Source organism: Scylla paramamosain, chromosome 4 (assembly GCF_035594125.1).
Source record: "Scylla paramamosain isolate STU-SP2022 chromosome 4, ASM3559412v1, whole genome shotgun sequence".
Taxonomy (NCBI): domain Eukaryota; kingdom Metazoa; phylum Arthropoda; class Malacostraca; order Decapoda; family Portunidae; genus Scylla; species Scylla paramamosain.
Window position 1 is genome coordinate 12,972,844 of NC_087154.1, and position 27,016 is coordinate 12,999,859.

General features: G+C 39.5%; 1 protein-coding gene across 3 annotated transcripts in view; it reads right to left on the minus strand.

Moving 5' to 3' along the window:
* LOC135099748 (inactive hydroxysteroid dehydrogenase-like protein 1) overlaps positions 1 to 27,016 on the minus strand; it is a 145,431-nt gene that overhangs the window by 57,413 nt on the left and 61,002 nt on the right. For all 3 annotated transcript variants that reach the window (XM_064002254.1, XM_064002253.1, XM_064002255.1), the window contains exon 3: positions 21,408 to 21,530. In XM_064002254.1, the coding sequence (XP_063858324.1) occupies positions 21,408 to 21,530 (123 nt within the window). The remainder of the gene's footprint in view (positions 1 to 21,407; positions 21,531 to 27,016) is intronic.

The following is a 27,016-nucleotide window of genomic DNA, read 5'->3' on the forward strand; positions in this document are numbered from 1 at the left end:
CTTGAAACCTCCCTCAGGAAAGAGTTCAGGTCATAGAATAGAAGAAATACAGAAACACACAGGAAATTCTGGGTATATTTTTAAAAAATATGGTGATTGGATTTATTATTACTAATGTAACCATTTTGGATTTTTTAAAGCATTGTTCCAGCTCTGTGCTTCAGGTTAGGCTGACCAAACCCCAGGAAATCATATTGGAAATCTTAATGTGAACTACCCCTCCCCAACAACAAACACCAGTGATACTAGTCCTATACAACAAAGTTATGTTAAAAATATGAAAATATACCAAAGTGTTACTATGCAAAAGAAAAATTATATACATCTTAACTGATATAGTTAGGGGTTCAAAATGCTGCATTTGGGTGCATTTGGGAGAATGCATTAATTTGCAGCCCAAGAATTATGGATTGTTTACTGTCCAGCGTCCACTACCTGACAAGTTCCAGCATTATTTCATTCTTTCAACAGTCTCACCATGGCTTTTCTTACCCTCATCAGATAGAGCTTCTCACTTTGAGTAATTTGATCATATATACCCACCACAAATTATCTATAATACTGACAGCAATTTTTAAAATTTAGTTAGGTTAGGTTAGTTTTAGTCTGATTAGATTAGTTTAGTTAGGTTGGTTTGGTTGGGTTAGATTAGTCTGGTTAGGTTAAGTTAGTTTAGTTACATTTCTAGTTTCATTAAGATAGGTAGGTGGTGGGGTGTGATAGCCAGCTGATGGCCAAAGGTGAGCAGTAGCCAATTGCCAGTGACTGTTACTACTGTGTTACTTATTTGTAAGGACAAAACTACCTATTGCTGATAGGTTTCAGTCTGTTTTTGTATTAATCTGTTTTTCATTTTTATTGTAAATCATTAGTTCCTGTAGGGATCGAGTGTTGAGAGGTAAAAAATAAAAACTAATGTTTCTTTTATGATCTTGTTCACTTAGTGATACATTAGTGTTTTTTCCTATGTATTTCCATGCTTAGAGAAGTTGACAGTCAGTTTTTGCCTCTACTAATGGGTAGTAGAGGTTGAAAGCCTGTGTTACTTCCCTTCATGCCTTGGCCTTCTCATTCATAATACTGAAGCCATAGGACTTATTAAAAGCTGGCTTATCTGCTATAAGCTCAGTCAGGTATTCTTTTGTTCATAGTCCAGAGGAACCCCTTTGGTAGATGGTGGAGTTGCCATGGTGCCTCTACTGCTTGCAAAACTGGCAATGTTTGACTGGCATTTTTCCATCAGCTGGAAGGATGTTTACCCTGACCAGGGTTGCCAACCCTTATTTACTAACCTCACATTGGGGCTTGCATCCAGTGTGAGGTTACTAAAACCAAATATGACTGTGTGGCTTGGTGCTTTGTAATTATTAATAAAACATTTAAAAAAAAAAGTGGGCCCTACAGTTTATCAGAAAAAGGAATGAATGGTTAAGAATACTGATTTTACTTCAGCAAATCACTTGTCTGCTAGATGGTGCCGTTCACATGAGATACACTATACTTCGCCACACAGTCAGTTACTACGCAGACGCCACACAAGTCGGATGTCGGTCCCGCCTCCTGTTCTGTTGTTACGACTTCTGTTATCGAGGAGTAATAGGAATATTACAGTTTTCTTGTTTGGATTGTGTATTATGATTTCCATTACCTGTTATAAGGGTGGAATATTGTCTTTAGTTATCCGTTACCTGATTATAGGGCGGAGTATTGCCTATGGATGTCCGTTACCTGATAAGGGCGGAGTGTTGCCTATTTGAATCCGTTACCTGATTTAAGGGCGGATTATGGACTATAAATATCCGTTACCTTGTATAAGGGCGGATTATTGGTTATATGATATCCGTTACTTGGTATAAGGCAGATTATTGGCAAATATTTTATGCTATATATATATATAACAATATTTGGGCACTCTCGTGAGCCGACATAGGTGCGAGATGGTTCCATCTTGTTACCCATTATTCGGGCAAGAGGAATATTGCCTTATTTACAAGCCTGGGGGCATTTGACTTCCCAGATTACTATAAGGAAGGAGTTTTTGATTTAAAGTTACCCTGTGTGTGAGGTTAAGGCACCCGTGGGGTTATAAAAGGAACTACTGTTAAAAGGGGTGGCATCTTGTTAACATTAGCCGCCATGTCTAGGACGCCTTCTGACGCTTGCCCCAGTCCTGAGAGATTCAGAACTACCAGCATGCCACGCACCTCAGCTAAGGTAAAGGAATTACACAAGGGGAGTAAACATGAAGAAAGATCCAGATCTAAGAGCCGTTCTACTCGTCATGAGAGGTTAAGTTACTCTCGGTCACCTTCCCCTTCTCCAAAATACGCTGGTGAAGACAGCACTGCGCCTTCTTTGGGCATGATTATGGATGCTTTGACTGAGTTGAGGAAAGACATGACAAGCTTAAGAAGGAAAATGGGGCTGTGAAGTCAAAAGCAGTTCATAACAATGCTCCCCTGTAGGTGTCAAATAATACTTTGCTGCCTGATTCTCAGGAATCACAGGCAGGATTTTCTGGATTTAGAACTCCACTGAGGGAGGACAGTGATGAGGAAGAGGAAATCCAGAGGGATGTTCCTCATGATAGTATATTGTTACAAGGTGCTAAGAATTATGGACCCATGGAAACTGTCTCAAAAGAACTTGACAAGGAAATTGCTGCAATGGTGAACCACCTGTTTATTAATGGCATGAGGCAGGAAGATTACAAAGCCATTGTAGAGGATGAAGTGACATTTAGACCAAATAACTGCCATGCATTAACTCAAATGGATTGCAACCCACAGGTCTTGGACGCACTGCCTGCAGAGGCAAAGAAGGCAGACTTCCGCTTAAGGGAAGTGGGAAAAAGATAGTACCAAGGCAGCTACTATTGTTGTAAAATCGCTTACTGTGACTGTGCTAGACAAGGTGGCACGTGATGAAGAGCACCAAATTATTGCAAATGAGGTGGCCATGCTCAATGGTGCATTGGCATTATTGGGTAATGCCCACTACAGAAATAACTTGAACAGGCGACATATCATAAAGAGGGACATTAATCCCAAATATTCTCATTTGTGTGCTGACAAGGCTCCCATGACGGGTCTATTGTTTGGGGATGACCTGTCACAAGCCAACAGAAATATTGAGGAGGCAGAAAGGCTGAAAACCAAATTCACTTTTAGAAGCCTACATCTTGGACTGCAAGCAGTGGCAGATTTGGTGGAGGTAAACAATGTAACTTTTTTGCCAAGGCCTCCTCCTGTGGATTCCCATCCAGATATCAGCTGTATGGTTTTCGCAGGATGCCCTCCAGTGGTGAACACAGGCGCTCCTACCCTGCTCAAGCTTGGACAACAAAAAACGTGAGAGGTCGGGGTCAACATAACCCCCGGCGTTAACCCAGGTGAAAGAACAATTTGAGGCTGGGCAACTTCACAAGTTTATCAATAAATGGCGTGTGATTACAAGTGACCTGTTCATTTTGGATATGGTGGAACATTGTCATCTGAATATAGATGAAGCTAATATCGGATATTTATTTAGAGAGGATATACAGTATATCTTTAGTGAGGAAGATAAACTGATTATGCATTAGGAGGTTAAAAAATTGTTAGAGATAAAGGCCATCATAGAGACACATGGACAGGATCAACAAATACTTTCACCAGTTTTTCTGAGGAAGAATAAGACGGGGGATTATAGGATGGTGTTAAATCTTGAAAACTGAACAGGCATGTAGAATATACTCATTTCAAAATGGAAAATTTTGAACAAGTATTACAGTTGCTTAGTCAAGGAGATTATATGGCTTCTATAGACCTTAAGAAAGCCTATTATTCAGTAAAAATTGCAGAGGAACAACAAAAATATCTGTGTTTTAGATGGTTGGATAAGATTTACCAGTTCACATGTCTACCTAACGGGTTTTCGGATGGTCCTCGTCTATTTACAAAACTTCTGAAGCCAGTTTTCTCTACACTTAGGCATAAAAGCCACAACATCACTAGTTATATTGATGATACGCTTCTGTATAGTAGCTCTTTGCCGAGATGTTTTGATTGCATGAATGACAACATTCAGTTGTTGCAGAGTGTAGGTTTCTGCATAAATGTGGAGAAATCTGTTTTCAGTCCCACTAAGCGTATTGAGTATTTAGGTAACGTGATAGATTTGGTGGCCATGACAGTTACCTTGCCGGTAACTGCGTAGGAGGGATGAGATTATACAGCATTGCTTTCTTTTAGTCAATAGACAAAGAAAAAATTAGAATTGTGGCAAGAGTGATTGGCCTGCTGGTGGCAGCAATCCCAGCTGTAGAGATGGGGAAGATGCACTATAGGAGGATGGAAAGAGCAAAGATCAAGGCTTTGGAATAGGCATGTGGAGACTTTAATAGATGGATGAACATTACAGAGGAGATTAGAACAGATTTAAACTGGTGGATTAAGGAATTGGAGAATCAAAACAGGAAAATATTCAGAAATGCACCAGATACTGAGTTGTTCACAGATGCTTAAAATCTAGGATGGGCAGGTTGCCAAAATAGCATCACTACCAATAACAGATGGTCCCCTGAAGAGGTGCGTTCGCACATTAATGCGTGAATTATTGGCTATGTTATTCTCATTGAGATCTTTTACACATCTCCTTAGAGGTTTACACGTCAGGGTGTTATGTGATAACACCACAGCGATTAATTACGTGAATGAGATGGGAGGTGTTAAGTCAATAGTTTGTGATGACATTAGTAGGAACATCTGGGAATGGTGTCTTAGTAATGGGGTATGGCTGACAGCTTCCCACATACCAGGCAAATGTAACGTCATGGCCGACGAGGCATCACGTTACTTTAATGACGGACATGAGTGGCAGCTGAATGAGATGATATTTAAGGAATTGTGTTCTATATTTGGGAATCCTTGTATAGACCTATTCGCTTCACGTTTGAACAAACAAATGACTCCATTCTGTGCATGGACACCAGATCCAGAGGCTGCATATATTGATGCAGTTACAATTCCGTGGGCTAAATTTAAATTGGTTTACCTCTTTCCTCCCTTCTCTCTGATCTCTAGATGTCTGCAGAAGTTAAGGGAGGAAAGGACCAGAGGATGGATGATAGTGCCACTTTGGCCATCACAACCGTGGATGGGGGTGCTCCTTCGGATGCTAGTAGACGACCCTCGGGTCATACAGAGAAGGAAAAATGTGCTAATGCATCCGTCAACTGCTGAGGAACACCCAATAATGAAACACACAAATTTGATGGCTTGTCAGTTGTCTGGAAACAACTTGGAGAACGTGGCATATCTAAAGAAGGTACGGAAATCATTATGGCCTCTTGGAAACCAGCAACAGGTAGACAATACAACACTCACATCAAGAGGTGTTTTGTAGTAGAGGGAACATTAATCCCATTGCACCATCTATAGCAGATATATTAAACTTTGTCTCATAACTTTCAAAGGAATGTGGGTTATGAAAACATTAACACGGCGAGAGGGACTCTATCTGCAATAGGAATTAGGGTGGAAGGCTGCAGAGCGGGCAATCACCCACTTGTCAACAGATTTCTGCGGGGAGTCTTCAACTTACGCCCTTCTACACCCAGGTATGCAACGACCTGGGATGTGAAACTTGTATTACAAAAGATAAGACTCATGGAACCACTACACAGCCTAACACTGAAAGACTTATCGCTAAAAATGGTGATGCTGATGGCAATGACACAAGCAGCCAGGATCCAAACTTTGCACTTATTGTTGGTGAATATGGCATTTGGAGAAGAATCTGTTTCAGTTTTGTTAGGAGGTAACATCAAGCAATGCAGGCCAAAATTTAATGTTCGTACTATTGTATTTAAAGCTTATCCTCAGGATTACAGATTGTGTGTAGTTAAGGCTATGAAAGAATATATAGAAAGAACTGAGAGGCTAAGGACAGAATCTGGAAATGCAGATGGGAGACTACTCATAAGTTATATAAAACCTCATAGGGGTGTTTCTAAGGACATGGTGGCAAGGTGGCTTAAGACCATGTTATGTAAGTGTGGGATTTATACCAAGAGGTACACAGCAGGTAGTATTAGACCTGTGTCAGTGTCTAAGGCCAAGGCACTGGATGTGCCTATTGCCACCATCATGGCAAAAGCTGGTTGGATGCAGGAAGCCACATTTGCTAAATATTATAATAAGGATATACAAGGGGAAATAGACCCTTTTTCAAGAAGCAGTGCCAGGCTCAGTATAATGTAAGGTTTGAAATGTTATCAGCAGTAAAAATCATGTTCTATTTTCATATATGACAATGGGGTTTTTGTAATAGGAACTTTTATTTACACCTATTTACAAAATGTGAAATTTGACAGAACCCTTTACATACAACACCCACATGACTTTAAAATCTCATGTGAACGGCACCATCTAGCAGACAAGTGATTTGCCGAAGTAAAATTACAGAAGTACATGAGACTTATCGTAGGTTAGTTGAAATGTGCTTCGGATTTTGTGAGGCACATCACGTCTGCTAGATGGTAGAGTTCACATGCCCTCCACTCCCTCCCTTTGTTAATTGATAATTCTTGGTTTACACAACAAAAATTCACTGACTGGAAGGGTTGGGAGATAATATTTCATGTGGGTAGTTGTATCTTTAAAGACTGACTGTGTGGCGAAGTGTAGTGTATCTCATGTGAACTCTACCATCTAGCAGACGTGATGTGCCTCGCAAAATCCGAAGCACATTTCAACTAACCTACGGTAAGTCTCATGTACTTCTGTAATTAACTCTTACATTAAAAAAGGTGGAAAGAATAGGAGTGAAAAAAAAAAAAAAAAAAATAGAAAGCCTTGAGCTGCAAGGGAACAGGAAGAGTGAAGGCATGCAGTTAGCAAGATCAGAAGAGCAGTTAGTGTGAAAATAGTGGTAGAAGATGGCAAGAGAAAACTGTGGCAATAAAAGAGGCTGAAAACAGTCAGTTAAAGAAGAGGAGTTAACAAGATGTGATAATTTTGATTTAATTCTGTCCAGAAGGGCAGTATGAGTGGAACCCTCCCAACATGTGAAGTGTACTCCATACATAGATGGATAAGGCCTAAGGCCCTTGTACACAGTTAGCAGACAGGTTGAGAAAAGCTGGCAGAGATGACTCAGAATGCCTAGCTTCATAGTTCTTTTAGCTAGAGATGAAATGTAAAGTTTCCAGTTTAGATTATTAGTAGTAAAAGAGAGACTGAGGATGTTCAATGTACAAAAAACAGACAGTTCAGTATCATTGAAGAAGAGGGGATAGTTATCTGGAAAGTTGTGTTGAGTTGATAGATGGAAGAATTGAGTTTTAGAGGCATTAAACATTATTAAGTTTACTCTGCCCCAATCAGAAATTTTAGAGACATCAGAAGTCAGGTGTTCTGAGGCTTCCCTGCATAGGCTGTTTACTTCCTGATGGGTTTTGATGTCCACAAAAACACAAGGAAAAGTGCAGGGTGGTATCATTAGTGTAAGAGTGAATAGGACAAGAAATTTGGTTTAGATCATTGATGAATAATAGGAAGAAAGTGGGTGACAGGACAGAACCCTGAGGAACACCACTGTTCTGTTTACCATAGAAGCCATAGTTTGGAAATTAAAACTTTGTGCCAGACTTTATCAAAAGCTTTTGATATGTCTGAGACATAAAAAAAAAAATAAATAAATAAATAAAAGAGGATGACCACAACTCAGTAAGGAAAGCCAGATCACCAGCAGAGCAGCCTTGACAGAACCCATACTGGCAATCAGATAGATGGTTGTGAAGTGATAGATATTTAAGAATCTTCCTGTTGAAGATAGATTTTAAAATTTTAGAGGGGCAGGAAGTTAAAGCAATAGGATGGTAGTTTCAAGGATTAGAGCAGTCACCCTTTTTAGGAACAGGCTGATGTAGGCAAACTTCCAGCATGAAGGAAAAATAGATAGATAGAATGGGAAGAGTTTGACTGGCCAAGGTGCAAGCATGAAGGCACAGTTTTGGAGAACAATAAAAGGGATCCCATCAGGTTCATAAGCTTTTTGAGGGTTAAGGCCAGTGATTGCATCTAAAACATCACTGTGAAGGATCTTAATGGATAACATGAAATAGTCAGAGGGTGAAGGAAAGGGAGGAATAAGCCCTGGATCATCCAAGCTGGAGTTTTTAGCATGAAGTTTACATGAAGAATTCAGCTCTGGAAATAGATGAGAAGGTAGTGATGCCATCAGGTTGAAATAGAGGAGGGAAAGATAAAGAAATAAAGTTATTGGACATGTTTTTGGTTAGGTGCCAGAAGGCACAAGGAGAGTTAGATCTTGAAAGAATTTGACACTTTCTATTAATAAAGGAATTTTTGGTGTGTTGGAATCTTGGCATGATTCCAGGCAGAAATATAAAGTGCATGATTCAGGTGATGGAAGAGTCAAGTATCTTTTGTGGGCCACCTCTCTATCAAGTATAGCACAAGAATAGGCTGTGTTAAACCAAGGTTTGGAAGGTTTAGGTTGAGAGAAAGAGTGAGGAATGTACACCTCCATGCCAAAGACTATCACCTCTGTTATAACCTCAGCACACAGAGACAGGTCTCTGACACGGAAGCAGTAGTCAATCACAGAAAATCAGCATAATACCTCCTCAGGCCTCCCAATTGGCAAAAGCAAAATGCTAGAGGCACCTACGTTTTGAGGGATCCTGAGAAAGGATTGGAGTGATAGGACAGAATACAGATATGAGGTTGTGATCGAAGGAGCCCAGTGAAGAAGACAGGGTGACAGCATAAGCAGAATTAGAGGTTAGGAAAAGGTCAAGAATATTGGGCATATCTCCAAGATGGTCAGGAATATGAGTAAGGTGTTGCACCAATTGTTCTAGGTTATGGAGAACAGCTAAGTTAAGGGCTATGCTCAGTGAAGGGAGAGGAGAGCCAAAGCTGGTGGTGAACATTGAAGTCCCCTAGAATAGATATCTCTGCAAAAGGGAAGAGTCAAGATATGCTCCACTTTGGAATTTAAGTAGTCAAAGAATTTTTTTTATAGCCAGAAGAGTTAGATGAGAGGTATACAGATTTAGTAGAGGAGAGGTGGTTTTCTGCAGATTAAAAGTTAGATCTAATGTCACGAATGTTGCAGAAGTTAATGAAGAAAAGTTGAGGGGGATGTCAAGACACTTACGGTTGATACCAGAAGAACATTTAGACCTGGGGACAAATGTGGTCCCCTCCCCAGAGGAGGACTCTGAGGCTGGTGTATTTGCTTTGCACTTAATAAACGTGAAGCATATATTTCATGGTTTAAACTATAAACATAGGTATTTCTGAGTGTTGTAGAGGTTGCATCTAGGATTCGCAGATGTTTGCTATTTGCACGGAGGCTTGGAATATAATCCCTGCGAATAGTGGGGGAATACTGTATATATGCATACACATAAACCTTACCTATTTACCTCGCATAATATTTTGTAGATTATTTTATCTCTATCTCATAGTAAGCATACATAGCACACACACACACACACACACACACACACACTGTAGAAGAGACATCAAAAGTATACTTTTCCTCACAGAAGTGTGAACAAATGGAATAAATTCAGTGAAGACATTGTCAATGCCATAACTATCCATGCTTTTAAGACCAAACTGGATAGATAGAGACAGGATACTATGAGATTACTTCCCTCTTGTAAACCACAACTAGGTAAATACACACACACACACACACACACACACACACACACACACACACACACACACAGTTTGTGTCAAGTTATAAAGTGAAAATCAGGAAACATAAATGGCATAATGCCAGGTGTGTAGGAGCAAAAGAGAAAAAGGGCAGGAGATGGAAGAAAATGATGAGACAACTGAACAGAAATGCTAGAGAATACAGAAAGGCAAGGAATTAATATAGTATAAGAGAAGAAAGAAACTTTGAAAGTGACATAATAAAAAAATGAAAGGAAGAATCCAAACTTTTCTATAGATACATGAATGGGAAAATGAAACATAAGGATTGCATAAACAAGTTAAAAGGGAAAGAAGAATTTATGAAACTACTGAGGAGATGAGTGAGCTAATGAATGAAAGTTTTCAATCTGTATTTACAAAGGAAACTGATTTTGTGGCACCAAAAGTGGTATCACAGTATGAGGGAATACAGGAGATACAAGTAAAGAAACAAGAAATCAAGAAACTGCTGGAAGAGCTGGACGTTAGAAAAGCTTTGGGACCAGAGCAAGTAAATGGATGGACATTAAAAGAACGCAGAGAACAAATGGTAGGATCCATATGGGATATAATTAACAGCTTGTTGAGAGAAGGAAAAGTACCAAGGGAATGGAAAAGAGCTGACATAGTGCCAATATACAAAGGGGGAAATAAAATGGAACCATTAAACTGTAGACTGGTGTCACTAACAAGTATTGTAAAGTAAGCTTTGTGAAATAGTAATTAAAGGCAGATGGGTGGAGTATCTAAATGAAAAAATAATAACAGAAAAGCAATTTAGATTCAGGAAAGGGAGATCCTGTGTCACAAATCTACTGAGTTTCTATACGAGAGTAATAGATGGAGTGTAACAGAGGGGCAGATGGGTTGATCTGGTATAAAAGCATTTGATGAACTTCCTTACAAAAGCCTTATGTGGAAGCTAGAGAATAGAGGACTAAAGGGAGCAACATTGAGATGGATGGATGATTGTTTACAAGGGAGGGAAATGAGAACAGTAATCAGAGACACTAATTCAAGCTGGCACAAAGTGACCAGTGGGGTACTGCAAGGATCTGTGTTGGCACCTATTACATTTAAAATATATGTAAATAATATGACAGAGGATCTAAATAGTTATATAAACCTATTTGCTGATGATGCAAAAATAATGAAAATGATAAATGATGAAAATGACTGCAAAGAGTTATAAAAGGGTATTGACAAGAAACATGCAAGGAGCCAAAGATGAAAACTAGAGTGTAATGCCAGAAAATGCCATGTGTTGGAAATAGGAAAAAGTAAAAAGAGACCTTCATAGAAGTACAAAATGGGAGGAGAAATAATAATAATGAAAAATAATGAAGAAAAAGATTTGGGAGTAATGTTTCACAGCACACTATCACCTGAAAGACACACAAATGGGATATTTGTCTCTACATACAGCTTGTTAACAAACATTAACATGGCATTTTAACTATTTACATAAAGAAATGATGAAGAAAATTATAGTAAGCATAATATGTCCTAAATTGAAATACATAGCAGTAATTTGGGCACCATAGAGAAAAAAAAGATATATGGAAACTGGAAAGAATACAGAAGATAGCAACAAAGATGGTACCAGAATTGAAAAACTTAAGCTATGAAGAAAGACTTGAAGAGATGGGTTTACCAACACTACAAGACAGAAGAGAAAGAGGAGACCTGATAACAATGTACAAATTTGTAAATATAGAAAGAATAGACATAAATGACTTGGTACCACAGATGAAGGAGGGAGAGAGACAGATAAGGAGGCATGGGAAGAAAATAAAGAAGAGTAGATGTTCAAGTGACATCAAGTAATGCAGCTTCCCATATAGAACTATCAAAATCTGGAATGATTTGAAGGAAGAGGTGGTTGTGGCAAATAGTGTACACATGTTTAAAGAGAAACTTGATAAATATGGTTATGGAGACAGGACAAAATGAACTTTGGCTCATGCCCTGTACAGTATAACTAGGTAAATACAATTAGGTAAACACACACACACACACACACACACACACACACACACACACACACACACACACACACACACACACACACACACACACACTTGTTAAAAAGAATAAGAATGGCATATTCATATCTAGATGAAGAAATTATAAAAAAGTTGTTAATTTCCACGATAAGACCAAGATTGGAATATGAGGCAGTGGTGTAGTCTCCTCATATAAAGAGGAATATTATAAAATTAGAAAGTGTACAAAGAGCAGTCACTAAGATGTTTCTGGAATCAAGTAAGTTAACCTATGAAGAGAGATTAAGAATGTTGGAAATTCCTACCCTTGAAAACAGGAGAGAGAGAGAGAGAGAGAGAGAGAGAGAGAGAGAGAGAGAGAGAGAGAGAGAGAGAGAGAGAGAGAGAGAGAGAGAGAGAGAGAGAGAGAGAGAGAGAGAGAGAGAGAGAGAGAGAGAGAGAGAGAGAGAGAGAGAGAGAGAGAGAGAGAGATTTAATAAACATCTATAGAATGATAAATGGTATGGAAAATGTGGACAAAGGTTTTATAAATTTAGACACACAGAGTACAGGGGGACACAGTAAGAAGTTGAAGTTAACTGTAGAAGAGACATCAAAAAGTATAGTTCTCCTCACAGAAGTGCGAACAAATTGAATGAACTCAGAGAAGACTTTGTCAATGCCGTAACTGTCCATGCTTTTAAGACCAAACTGGATAGATATAGAGACAGGATACTATGAGATTACTCCCTTCCTGTAAACCACAACTAGGTAAATACACACACACACACACACACACACACACACACACACACACACACACACACACACACACACACACACACACACACACACATTTGCAAGGTGCTGGATGAGGAGGACGTCCACTTAAAATGGCAAAATTACGTCGCCACCACCACAGAAGCCTTCCACCGCTACTTCCCAGCCAAGAGCGTCACAACGCACCCGTCTGATGCTCCCTGGATGACGCCCCGCATTAAAAGACTCATGCGTCAGCGGACCTGGGCGTTCCACTCCTGCCCGGTCCTATACAGGAAACTAAGAAACAGAGTAATCAGGGAGATTAAGAATGCAAAGGCAAGCTATTACCCAGACAAGATACACCACCTCAAGCTGACCAACAACAGACAGTGGTATGCTAAGATCAAAGCTTTGTGTGGCCTACAAAAGCACACTTCGTCTCTTCCTTGCACCTCACACCTTCCTGCTAATCTCGCGGCTCAGGAGATGAACGATCACTTTGCTGCTATCTGTCAAACCTTTCCTCCCCTCCACACCACTCCGCTTCCTGCCTATCTTCCCGCTCCCTCCCCTCCACACACTGTCCAGGCAATGGATGTTTTTAAGAGAATACTTAAATTTAAACCAAGATCCACCACACCCACTGACCTTCCTATAAAAATTTACAAGGAATTTGCTGTAGAGCTAGCAACACCACTATGCTCCATAATAAACGCCTCACTCTCCCAACACTCTTGCCCCGCGGACTGGAAGACATCTTACATCACCCCCATCCCCAAAACTTCCAGTCCACAGTCACTCAATGACCTCAGGCCAGTCTCTATCACCCCAATCCCTAGCCTTATTTGTGAAGATTTTGTATATGACTGGGCCTACACCAAAATTTGTAACACCGTGGATATCAGACAATTCGGAAATATTAAAGCCACCTCCACCTCCCATTACCTGACCAGCTTCCTTGAATTCATCCACAGCCACCTGGACAAGCGAAACACCTCTCTAGCTGTTGCTTTTGTGGACTTCAAAAAAGCCTTTGATCTTGTTGATCACACTGTCGTCATCAGCAAGGCAGTAAGTCTGGGTCTCCCTCCTAATCTGATAGCGTGGCTAGCCGACTTCCTCACAGGGAGACGTCAGGCCGTTCGCTATCAGGGCTCTGTCTCTAATTTCCAACAGCTGACATGTGGGGTCCCCCAGGGAACCAAGATGGGTCCTGTATGCTTCCTCCTCCTCATCAACGACGCCCTCACTGACACCCCCCATCGCTGGAAGTATGTGGACGACTTCACCGTGGGCGTCCCAGTTTCCACCAAGAACCCGGACTATTCGCCACTGCAAGCAATTCTGGAGCGACTGCAGACATGGACGGAGGAGAGCAGGATGACCATCAACCACAGCAAAACTGTGGTGATGGATTTCTGTACCTCCTCTGTACCAGTGCCCCCTCCCCGGCTCACAGTGGGCCCTCACCCCCTCCAGGTGGTCCAATGTGCCAAGCTTCTCGGAGTCACGGTGGACAACCAGCTGACCTGGAAGCAGCATGTCGCCAGCACCGTAAGATCAGCTACCTACAGGCTGTACATGCTGCGCAGACTCAGGTCGCTGGGGACGCCGACAGATGAGTTAAGGGGGGTGTACCTTACCTTCATCCTCCCCAAACTCATGTACGCCTCCTCAGCGTGGTCCTCCTCCCTCACACACACTCAACAGCTACAGCTAGAGAGTGTGCAGAAAAGGGCGTGCAGGGTCATCCTTGGCCCTGCATACACCACCTACGAAGAAGCCCTGACCACCCTGAGTCTGTCCAGAATATCCACCAGGCACCGAGAGGCTCTGGAGAAGTTTGGAAGGGGACTACTGCATCATCCACGTCTCAGAAACATGCTGCCGCCTGACGCGCCTCGCCCGGTCCGTGCCACCAGACACCACAACAAAATAACGCCCCTGAAGGCGCCGCGCACGGACCGGTACAGACTCAGTGCGATTCCCACCATGGTGCGAGCCATCAATCATTAGTATTTCCCTCCTAGATTAGACTTACCTTTAGGATTAATGTTAAGTTTTTCCCCACCCCCTATGTACATTTTCAGTTTGTTAACTGCCTAAATAATAAACCGTTTATTATTATTATTTATTATTATTATTATTACATCAAAATCGAGTTAACAACACAATGCATTTAAAGAGAGGCATGTAAAAGCAACCCTAGGATTAGAGTGAATGGACGATGCAAGATTAGTGAGAAACATGTTTCTGTGGAATGTCAGGAGTAGCAGGTGGGAGAAGATGTGTTAGGATGGCAATAAAGAGTGGCTTGGAAACTAGTTGGGCTTTTCAGCAGCTGGAGGGAAGATATGTTCAGAGTGACTGGAGTATGATTGCTAGAAATGGAGGGGGTCTAGAATGGGCTGTAAGAAAAAAGAACAATAAATTAGAGTAGTGAAACATGTGGTACTGTGTGAATGGAATAATAATATGAAAAAAAAAAAGAATACTTTGAAGTGATATATAGAGAAAGGCCCCAATGTATGAAAAGTGGTATGAGGGAAGCCTGGATACTGATCTTCTCTTTTAGCCAAGGGCACAGTGTATGGATGTGAATACAAGAAGTTGCAGATGGTATGAGTCCCACAGCAAAGTGTGCCAGCTGTGTGACATGGGAGAGGATGAGACAGTGGAACATGTGGTGCTGGAGTGTATGAAGTATGCCAGGGACTGGAATGAGATGATGCAAGTGGTGCTGAGGGAATTGGGGATAGGCAAAGTGGAGAATACAGGAAAGGAATGGATGGTGTTGCTACTGGGACTGTGTGGGTAGACAAATGAAAGGATGATTGAGGTAGTGAAGGAGTTCCTGAAGAAAATGTAGTGTGCTATATGTAGGGATTAGTGGTGTGAAAGATAATGCCTGTTTTCTGTTTTTTTTTCTTTTTCCCTAAAGGAATTCCTGTTATAAAGAGCTGGGTCAGGAGTAATCCTGAGCCATCAATAGCATCAAGATCAAGATCATTTTGCTCCTAGCATAAAGTGACTTTATGGGGTAATCACAGCATAAACTGGCCCTGGAAGAGGACATCAGCAAGAAGGCCTAGAAATGTGATATATTGAGTCTGAGAGAGTGAGTGTGATCTTGTAGGTGAGGAAACACTGATTGTGGATTCATGGTCTCAGCTGACAGCAATTTTCAAAACAAAGATGGCCTATGCAATTCCAGACTCATTTTCACTAAAGGATGAAATTAATTTTTATGAATAAAATGAATGAAATGAAATGGTTTTAGTGACAATGACCGAAATGAAAGTGAGATTGGATTCTTGAAAATGAGATTAAGAAAAGTGGAAAATGATGCAGAACAGCATGAGATGAAAGTAGTGTTGGAAATGGTAAAATCCCTTCAGGTTAAACTGGAACAGAATCTAGGAAAAGATGGTGAAATTTTCAAGCTGAAAACAGAACTGAACAAAATGAGAGTGAGAGAACAATAAAATATTATGAAATTGAGGAATTATAAAACAACATGGAAAAAGTAATGAAAGAAAATATAGATTTGAAAGCAGAGTTAGTGAAAGGTGAGAAGATGAATGAGAATCATGGATGAAGTGAAAGGCTGAAAAACTGAAAATGATAAAGCAAATGTTGACTTCAAGGAAATAATTGAAAAGCATCTGAAAGAAAAAAAAAATGTAGAAAAGAAGTGGTAAAGGCACTGAATAACAATGAAGATCTGGTAAGAGATGCAGCAGATAAGAAAAGTTTACTGAATTTAAATAATAAATTAAAATAGTTTATTGAGTTAAGTAGAAAATATAACTTATAAATTGAAAAGACATAAAGAAGAAACAAAAACAGTGAAGGACTTGCTGAAGAAACTAAATGATGAAGATTACCCTAAATTTGAGGAATAAGTGGAAGATGTAGTTAGACAGAGACCTTATCTGGAAGGCAAAACTGAAAATGAAAATAAGACTAAAATCACAATAAGCAGCAGAAGAGACACTAGAAAGAACATCCAAACTAAGAGAAATATAAGATTGCAAGTATATATATATATATATATATATATATATATATATATATATATATATATATATATATATATATATATATATATATATATATATATATATATATATATATATATATATATATATATATATATATATATATATATATATATATATATATATATATATATAATTAGGAAGAGCAGAAATGAAGAATGAAAAAAATTGAAAGAAATGTATGAAAAGGCTAGAGAAAAATTAATCAAGAACTGAAGAAAAAGCTAATTTTTTTTTAGTTTTGGGAGACATTAAAGAAATGGTACATAAAGATGAAGAAATAAATTAAAATAAAAGAAAAAAATAATAAAAATTAACAACTAATAGTGGAATTACAAGACAATTTAAAAGAGAAAAATCTGAAGGTGGTATGTTTAATGGAAACAAGGCTAAAAGAAAACCAGATGGTCATTAACAATAACTATAATAGATGGAGAAGAGACTATTGGTAAAGGAAGGGGAGGTGACAAGAAAAGAGACAAGGGCAAAAATAGTGAAATATGGAGAAAGAAAAGCAGAAACAGTCAATGTTAACTTGGAGGATAATAAAGGAGAAATACTAATGGTAATAACAATCAATGTACCACCCAAAACATATCCTTAGAATAAGGAAGAATATGAAAAAATAACAGAAGATACAATTCAGTGTTTGAGTAAATTAATCAGAAGTAATAAAAAAGTATTAGTTGGTTATTTCAATTACAAAGAAATAAATTGGGAAATATTTGAAGCAGGAGAAAAGAGACTGCATGGGGAGAAAGATTTCTGAACCTGACTATGGAAAACTCAATGATGCAATGGGTGACTGAAAATACGAGATATGGGGGAGATGATGAACCAGCAAGACGACTTAATACTAACAAAGGGTATGGACCTAAGTAAAGAATTAAGATGTGTGTGCCCCATGGGGAAAAGGGACCATGTAATGATAGAAATAGAGACTGATAATGATGTTAGTGAAGAGGATGAATCATACAAAGAAAACAGAAGAAACTATGTAAAAGGGAACATAGATGACCTAAAGAAATATTATGAAGAAATGGACTGGGAAAAGCTGAAAAGAGATGTGCAAGATTAGTATGATATTTCTGTGGAAATATATGAGATTGGAGTGAATAAATATGTCCCATTATACAAACCTAAAGAAAAAGGAAAACAGGTGTGATTAAATGCAAGATGCAAAGGTGAAAAAAAAAAATTAAGCTGGGATAAGTATGAAAAGAAATCCAAAACAAAAATAAAGAAGACTTTAAGGTAGCAAGAAATAAATATGTGAAAGTAAGGAGAGAGGAAGAGAAAGGATATGAAAAGCATATAGTTGAAAAGTGCATAAATGAACCAAAACTGTTCTACAGATTCATAAATGGAAAAAAAATAACCTAAAAGAAAAACTAGAAAGATTGAAGGATGGAAATGAAATATATGAAAACCAAAAAAAAAAAACATGAATGAATTGCTAAATGAAAGGTTTCAACAAGTTTTCACATGAGAATCAGAATTTAAAGAACCACAAGATGAGAAGACAGAAAAGCAAATATGGGAAATTTTAGTAATTAAAGAAGTATATAAAATGAAGGAGGAACTGGAAGGAAGAAAAGCAACAGGATCAGATGGAGTATCAGGTTTCATTTTAAAAGAGTGCAGGAAACAATTAACTGAACTAGTAATTGACATAATAAAGTGCTCATTATCAACTGGAAGAATGCCTAAGGAATAGAAAAGCAGACATAATGCCAATTTATAAAAGTGGTAAGAAGAACCACTAAACTATAGACCAGTATCAATGACCAGCATAATATGTAAGATCTGTGAAAGAGTGATAAAGAATTTCTGGAAAAACATGATATAACAAAAAACAGTATGGGTTTAGATGAAAGTGATCATGGGTAACCATGAAGTTAGGTGTTCTGAGACATCTCCATCAGTTTTTCTCACCTTTCCAGCTGTTAATTCTGTACAGGGGTTTTATCCATCCATGTAGGAGGGACACTGGCCAAGGGCAACAAAAATCAAATAAAAAAAAAAAAAAAAAAGCCCATTGAGATCCATGTATGGAGTATGCTTCACATGTCCAAGGGTTCCACTCATGCCGCTCTTCTAGACAGGGTGGAATCAAAACCTTTTCATCTCATGAACTCCTCTCCTCTGACTCACTGTCTTCAGCCTCTTTCTCATTGGTGCAATGTTGCATCTCTTGCAATCTTCTACCACTATTTTCATGCTAAATGCTCTTCTGATCTTGCTACATGCATGCCTCCCCTCCTCCTGCAGCCTCATGGCACAAGACTTTCTTCTTTCTCTCACCCCTATTCTCTCTCTCTAATGCAGGAGTTAACCAAATCTCAAATCATCCCTCCCTTTCTCTGGTAAACTCTGGAACTTCCTGCCTGCTTCTGTATTTCCGCCTTTCTATGATGAATTCCTTCAAGAGGGAGCTGTCAAGACACTTATCCTTCAATTTTTGACAAGCACTTTGGACCCTGTTCAGGAACTGGCATCTCAGTGGGTCTTTTTTTTTATTGGATTTTTGTTGCCCTTAACTGGTGTCCCTCCTACATAAAAAATAAATAGATAAATAAATAAATAAATTAATTAATTAATTAATTTAATTTAATTAAATTTGATGAGCTTTTATTCAAGAGCGACTGATATAACACAGGAGAAGGATAAATGAGTACACTATGTATTTAGTTAAAAAGAAAAAAAAAATGAGACAAGGTAAACTGGTGTCTGGGAACAGATTAATCCATTTTACATTGATTCCTAAGGGGAAAATAGTTTCGGTTTTCGAACATTTTGGATTTCAAATGGCATTCAGGAAAGAATTAAGTTCTATAACTGAGTTTTTACTGTATAAGAAACAACAAAGACTGTGAAATTTGAATGAAATCTGGGGTTGGAGTAAGAAATGGGAGATGGAATTTAATGTGAAAAAATGTCATGTAATGGAAATGGGAAAAAGTGAGAGACCAAAATGGACACATAAAATGGGAAATGAAGAAATAATAAAAGTACAAGAAGAGAAAGATCTGAAAGTGATAATACAGGATAGTCAACAGTCGGAGAAGCATGTAGAAAAGATATTCAGAGATATATATAAAATGGTGAGAAATACTGGAACAGCATTTTGCTACATGGATAAAGATAAGACAAGAAAGCTAATTACCACCATGATTAGACCAGAGTTGGAATATGCTGAATTAGTGTGGTCTCCCCACAAGAAGAAATATGTAAAAAAAAAAAAACTAGAAAGAATACAAAGGATAGCAATGAAGATGGTTCTAGGACTGGAAGAATTAACATATGAAGATAGGTTAAAGGAAATTAATCTGCCAACACTGGAACCAAGAAGATAAAGGGGAATGTCAACACTAATTTATAAATTGTGGAATAGAGTGGAAGAAATAGATAATGAGAAACTGCTACCAAGTGAAGTAAGAAATACCAGATAAACATGAGGACACAGCAAAAAGAATAAGAAAAGGGAGATACTTGAGTAACATAAAGAAATACAGTTTCTCACAGAGAAATATAGAAGTTTGGAACAAGCTCAGTGAGGATGTAGTATCGGCAACGAGTGTGCACAACTTTAAGGAAACACATGTGAGTAACTCAGGCCTGTATATTACAACCAGGTAAATATAACTAGGTAAATACATGCACACACGTGTGCGCGCACACACACACACACACACACACACACACACACACACACACACACACACACACACACACACACACACACCACGTAGTGTAGTGGTTAGCACGCTTGGCTCACAACCAAGAAGGCCTGGGTTCGGATCCTGGGAGCAGCGAGGCAAATGGGTGAGCCTCTTAATGTGTAGCCCCTGTTCACTTAGCAACAAGTAGGTACGGGATGTAACCCGAGGGGTTGTGACCTCGCTGTCCCAGTGTGTGGTGTGTCAGTGGTCTCAGTCCTACCCAAAGATTGGTCACTATGAGCTCTGAGCTCTTTCTGTAGGGGAATGGGTGGCTGGGTAACCAGCAGACGACCGTAGGTGAATCACACACACTACCATTCACAACAGGGACAGGTTTGAACTGTACACAGGTTGATAAGGATTTTTCACTGACAACAAGCAGTTATTTTCCTTTTTGAGTAAGGGAGAGAGCATGTTTGATGTGTATAAGGTCCCATCCTTACTCACACTCAGTCTCTATGCACTCTAACAGGTTCACCACATCATCAACACTGTGATGCACTCTCAAAACATACAATGCTAGCCTTCTGCTCCTGCCAGTTGCAAGCTCATAAACTCAATACTGTCCTGGCCTGAAATTCAATTCTGGGACCTCTCATCTGTTAGCAAGTGTTGTAACTCTTACATCTGCTAATTCCACATCTCATCTCATGCTGAAGCAACTTCCATGAAGTTCAATGTTCATTTTCATCAGAAGTTTTCCACCTCATCAACTCTCTTCCTTAGAATGTCTTCAATCTCTTATCCTGTACTACAATGTTGCATCTCTCACTTGTATTGTTATTGTTCTTCAGAACTTTTTAACTGCATACTTCCTCTTTCTTGTTACCTCAGTGCACAACATTTTTTTTTCAGTCTTATTCTGTTGAAAGTCAATTTGTATCTTCATTCTTTCATTCCTTTTACTGGTAATGAACCACTTTGCAGATTCCATTGCTACACATTTACACAGACTGAAATATTTCAAGAGAGGGGTTTCACAACTAAACCAGCCCTCCTATTTTGAACCCTATTCGAATCACTATTAAGGAGCAACAAATAGGAACTGAGCAGGCTTTCTTTTTTCAGGCTTTCATACTCCTTGACCTGCTTCCTTTGCTTAAAAAATCTACATTATATCATAATAACTTACTATACTACTCAAATCTTACTTACTGATTTCATGGGCGAAGTCCTCCAAGTCTGCATATGTCACTGATACCAGGAGGACATTCATGCCCTTCCCAGCCAGTACATCAGCATAGCCTCTCCCCATTCCATCTTCTGCGCCAGCAATCACTGTGAGGAAAATGAGACTAAATGCTACTTATATATATATATATATATATATATATATATATATATATATATATATATATATATATATATATATATATATATATATATATATATATATATATATATATATATATATATATATATATATACTGTATTTGCCGGCGTATTAGACACACCTCTGCATAAGATACTCCCATATATTACATGGATGTTTTGTGGAAAATTTTTTTATTATGTTTCACCATAAAGTTATGGAAAAAATTGTAGTGTGTATGTGTGTGTGTGTGTGTAAGATGGCCACTGGCGAAGGGCAACAAAATTTTTTTAATAAAAAGAAAGACCCACTTAATGCCATAGAGATATCAGATAGAATAATAAAGAAGAAAAAGAGGATAAGTGTCTTGAAACCTCCCTCTTGAAAGAGTTCCAGGTCAAAGGAAGGAGGAAATACAGAAGCACGTAGGGAATTCTAGACTTTGCCAGAAAAAGGGATGAATGATTGAGAATAGTGGTTAACTCTTGCATTAGAGAAGTGGACAGAATAAGGTTGAGAGAAAGAAGAAAGTCTTGTGCAACAATGCCACAGGAGGGGAGGTTTGCAGTTAAATCAAGTTTGCAATATCAGAGGAGCACTTAACATGAAAATAGTGATAGAAGATAGCAAGAACTGCAACACTGCAATGATGAGAGTTAGTCAGTCATTTAGATGAGAGGAGCAGATAAGACAAAAAAATTTTGATTTCACCCTCTCTAAAATACTGGTGTGAGTGGAATACCCCCACACATGTGAAGCATACTTCATACATGGACAGATAAGGCCCCTGTACAGAGTTAGCAGCTTGGGTTGACCGGGGAGGGAGTGAGGAAAAAACTGGCAGAGACGACACAGAACACCTAACTTCATAGAAGCTGCTTTAGCTGGAGATGAGATGTGAAGTTCCTTGTTTAGATTATAAGTAAAGGTCAGACCAAGGATGTTCAGTGCAGAAGAGTGTCACTGAAGAAAAGGAGATAGTTGTCTGGAAGGTTGTGTCAAGTTGATAGATGGAAGAATTGAGTTTTTGAGGCACTGAACAATATCAAGTTTGCTCTTTCCCAATCAGAAATTTTAGAGAGATCAGAAGTCAGGTGTTCTGTGTCTCCCGTGCATGAGCTGTTTACTTTCTGAAGAGTTAGACCTCTACAAAAAGATGTGGAAAAGTGCAGGGTGCTAACATCAGCACAGGAGTGGATAGGACAAGAAATTTGGTTTAGATCACTAATGAATAATAGTAGAGAGTGGGTGCCAAAATCCCTAAAAGTGTCTGTTTTGCTCTCACAACTGGTGTGATGCAGCACTGTAGCTGTGCAGTACTACCATCACATCTAAAACTGGCATGTGTATGTGTGTGTGTGTGTGTGTGTGTGTGTGTGTGTGTGTGTGTGTGTGTGTGTGTGTGTGTGTGTGAGAGAGAGAGAGAGAGAGAGAGAGAGAGAGAGAGAGAGAGAGAGAGAGAGAGAGAGAGAGAGAGAGAGAGAGAGAGAGAGAGAGAGAGAGAGAGAGAGAGAGAGAGAGAGAGAGAGAGAGAGAGAGAGAGAGAGAGAGAGAGAGAGAGAGAGAGAGAGAGAGAGAGAGAGAGAGAGAGAGAGAGAGAGAGAGAGAGAGAGAGAGAGAGAGAGAGAGAGAGAGAGAGAGAGAGAGAGAGAGAGAGAGAGAGAGAGAGAGAGAGAGAGAGAGAGAGAGAGAGAGAGAGAGAGAGAGAGAGAGAGAGAGAGAGAGAGAGAGAGAGAGAGAGAGAGAGAGAGAGATGAGCAATTCTGAGGATTACAAAGCTGAATGAGAATGATTAAAAATGAAAATGGATGGAAGGAGCATAATTGGGAAGAAAAGTGACGGAGGAAAATGAAAAAGGAGTGGAGGACAGGAAAAGAGAATACTTAATTATTTCTCAATGCTTCCTCTCTCCTTCTAATTCTACACTCACTCCTCACCCTTGGTGCTTATATTTATTGATTCTACTTTTCCCCATCTTCTCATCCTCCTTCACCCTTCCTCCACTTCCTTTGCCCACGTACTCTTCTTCCCTGTTTATGTCCATTCTTTCCCTTTTCCTTTCCTCTCCCTTCCTCTTTTGTCTTGTCTCAAGCCTCCCTCCATCACTTCTCCTCCCCCTTATCTGTCAGAGAGAGAGAGAGAGAGAGAGAGAGAGAGAGAGAGAGAGAGAGAGAGAGAGAGAGAGAGAGAGAGAGAGAGAGAGAGAGAGAGAGAGAGAGAGAGAGAGAGAGAGAGAGAGAGAGAGAGAGAGAGAGAGAGAGAGAGAGAGAGAGAGAGAGAGAGAGAGAGAGAGAGAGAGAGAGAGAGAGAGAGAGAGAGAGAGAGAGAGAGAGAGAGAGAGAGAGAGAGAGAGAGAGAGAGAGAGAGAGAGAGAGGGTGGATGGATGGAGAGAGGGAATGGGGAGGGAAGGAGGGAAGGGAGAGCAGGGCATAGAAGGGGGGAGGGAGGGAGGGAGGGAGGGAGGGAGAGAGAGAGAGAGAGAGAGAGAGAGAGAGAGAGAGAGAGAGAGAGAGAGAGAGAGAGAGAGAGAGAGAGAGAGAGAGAGAGAGAGAGAGAGAGAGAGAGAGAGAGAGAGAGAGAGAGAATTTCATTAGAAGTAACAATATTTGTGCATAATGTTTCAACTCCAAACCTATAAGCATAGGCTTACAGGCCTAGGCATCTGTATTATGGCTGCATTAAATGTATGGTAATTATTCCCCAAGTGGAGTGTGGGGGTTCTAATTTTGTTACCACACATCTCTATAACCCACCACTCTACCTGGCCCCTGGAGGGTACAATGATGATTTGGCCAGGAGCATCTTTTGGTGCCCATTACATGTAAGAATTGTGATTTCAGTCTCAGAAACACTTCCCAGTATGTAACTTTTGGCAGTGCATCCTTTATATTTTATGACATTTGTTCGTCAGACCCACCTTTTTGCTGTATTTTGCATATTTCAACTTATCAAGTGAACAAAATGCGTGAATTATATGCCATAACTCATTTCATATACAGGATAGCTAGTTTTTGGTGACACTATCAGACTCAGCAGTGACTGCGTGACTGTAGATGTATAGTAAAAACTTGACCAAAAAAAAAGAGTATTCCAAGGAGCTGAACTGTGAAGATGTTAAGAAAATGTTTATAACATGTTTTACTTTTGCTCATTCTTTTCAACAGTTTATCGCTGAATGCTGAAATATATTTAGCAGGAAAAACCAATATATATATATATATATATATATATATATATATATATATATATATATATATATATATATATATATATATATATATATATATATATATATATATATATATATATATATTCTTCTGCAGCTGGGGGTGTTAAATGTTGTAATGATAAATATATATATATATATATATATATATATATATATATATATATATATATATATATATATATATATATATATATATATATATATATATATATATATATTTATCATTACAACATTTAACACCCCCAGCTGCAGAAGAATTGACAACCATGTCTGGGAAAAACAGTTAACACACAATAACACATATATGGTTGAAGTATAATACCCCATTGGGTTTCCACCCACTGTGACAGTCCTCCCACTGCCCAACAAAATGTTATAGCCTCAAGCCGAGTAGTATCGTTTACTGCCTCCTGGAGAGGGAGTAAAGTTTACTATTTGGCTAATTACTTAGGTCCTCTGTGGCTGTACTGCATCAACCCACAGTAGCATTTAAGACAAACAGGGTTATTAACAAAAGACACAAGAAACTATGACAAAAGAGTGCCCACGAACACACAGGAGGGTCAGTCACTGCTCACTGCGCAAACTCAACTTGTACACTTGTACAACCAAGGAGTCATTTCCCTGGGTGTAGTGTGTAATTCACAACTACACTTACTGGCATACTACTCCTATTCTATATAAATAGGCCGGGGCGTACAGCCGATAATGACTCGCTTATTCCCCTTAAAGTAACTGACCCAGCTATCTAGTATCCCATAAATAGTATCCAATAAATGTTAAAGCATGTCTCAGTACGTCTGTTCCTTCCAACTGCTGGGTAGTGACTGCCATTGGAAAGTGCTCCAACTCCCTTTCCATGCTGCTGCTAAAGGAGGGAAGGGGATACAAAGAAAGAAAGGGTGGGAGGGTGCAACACACACACACACACACATACACACACACAGCTGATCATGGCGGACAGTAGAACACCCACAGGAAGAGGAGTCTTGGATTTTAGTGGATTTGCAGAGGATGATGGTCAGTTGAAGGAGAAACTGAATGCAAGGAAATTAACCATGCTGGAGGTGAAGGTTGAAGAGATATGGGAGAAGGTAAGAGACCTAGAAGTAAGAAATGGGAGGTTGGAACAAGAAAACAATACACACACACCCTTCACTCCAAAAATTTTAAAATCATGGCGACTCCTACACCAGCCTCGGAGTCCCCATCTGGGGAGGGGACCATAAATGTCCCCAGGTCGGACTGCCTTTCCGTCGACGACCCTAAGTGTCTTGACACCCCCCTCAACTTTTTCTTCATTAACTTCTGCAACATTCGCGGTCTAAGATCTAATTTTCAATCTGTAGAACACCACCTCTCCTCTTCTAAACCTCATCTTCTTTTCCTCACTGAAACTCAGGTGTCTGAGGCAACTGACAGTAGCCCCTTTTCTGTTCCCTCCTACTTTCTCTATCCTCATTTTCGATCCAAAGCTGGATGCTGCGTTTATGTGCGCAATGACTTAACCTGCTCTCGTGCCCACGCTCTTGAATCTTCCGAGTTTTCCACCATCTGGCTACGACTACAGAGTCATTCTCATACTAAATTTATCTGTGCTGTATACCTCTCTCCTAACTCCTCTGACTATAAGAAATTCTTTGACTACTTAACTTCCAAAGTGGAGCACATTCTGACCCTCTTCCCTTTTGCAGAGATCTCCATTCTTGGAGACTTCAATGTTCACCACCAGCTTTGGCTTTCCTCTCCCTTCACTGACCATCCTGGTGAACTAGCCTACAACTTTGCTATCCTCCATGACCTAGAGCAATTGGTGCAACACCCTACTCGTATTCCTGACCGTCTTGGAGATACGCCCAACATTCTTGACCTTTTCCTGACCTCTAATCCTTCTGCTTATGCTGTCACCCTTTCTTCTCCGTTGGGCTCCTCCGATCACAATCTCATATCTTTATCTTGTCCTATCACTCCAATCCCTCCTCAGGATCCCCCTAAGCGAAGGTGCCTCTGGCGTTTTGCCTCTGCTAGTTGGGGGGACCTGAGGCGGTATTTTGCTGATTTTCCTTGGAATGACTACTGCTTCCGTGTCAGAGACCCGTCTTTGTGTGCTGAGCGCATAACAGAGGTGATAGTGTCTGGCATGGAGGCGTACATTCCTCACTCTTTTTCTCGTCCTAAACCTTCTAAACCTTGGTTTAACACAGCTTGTTCTCGTGCTATAC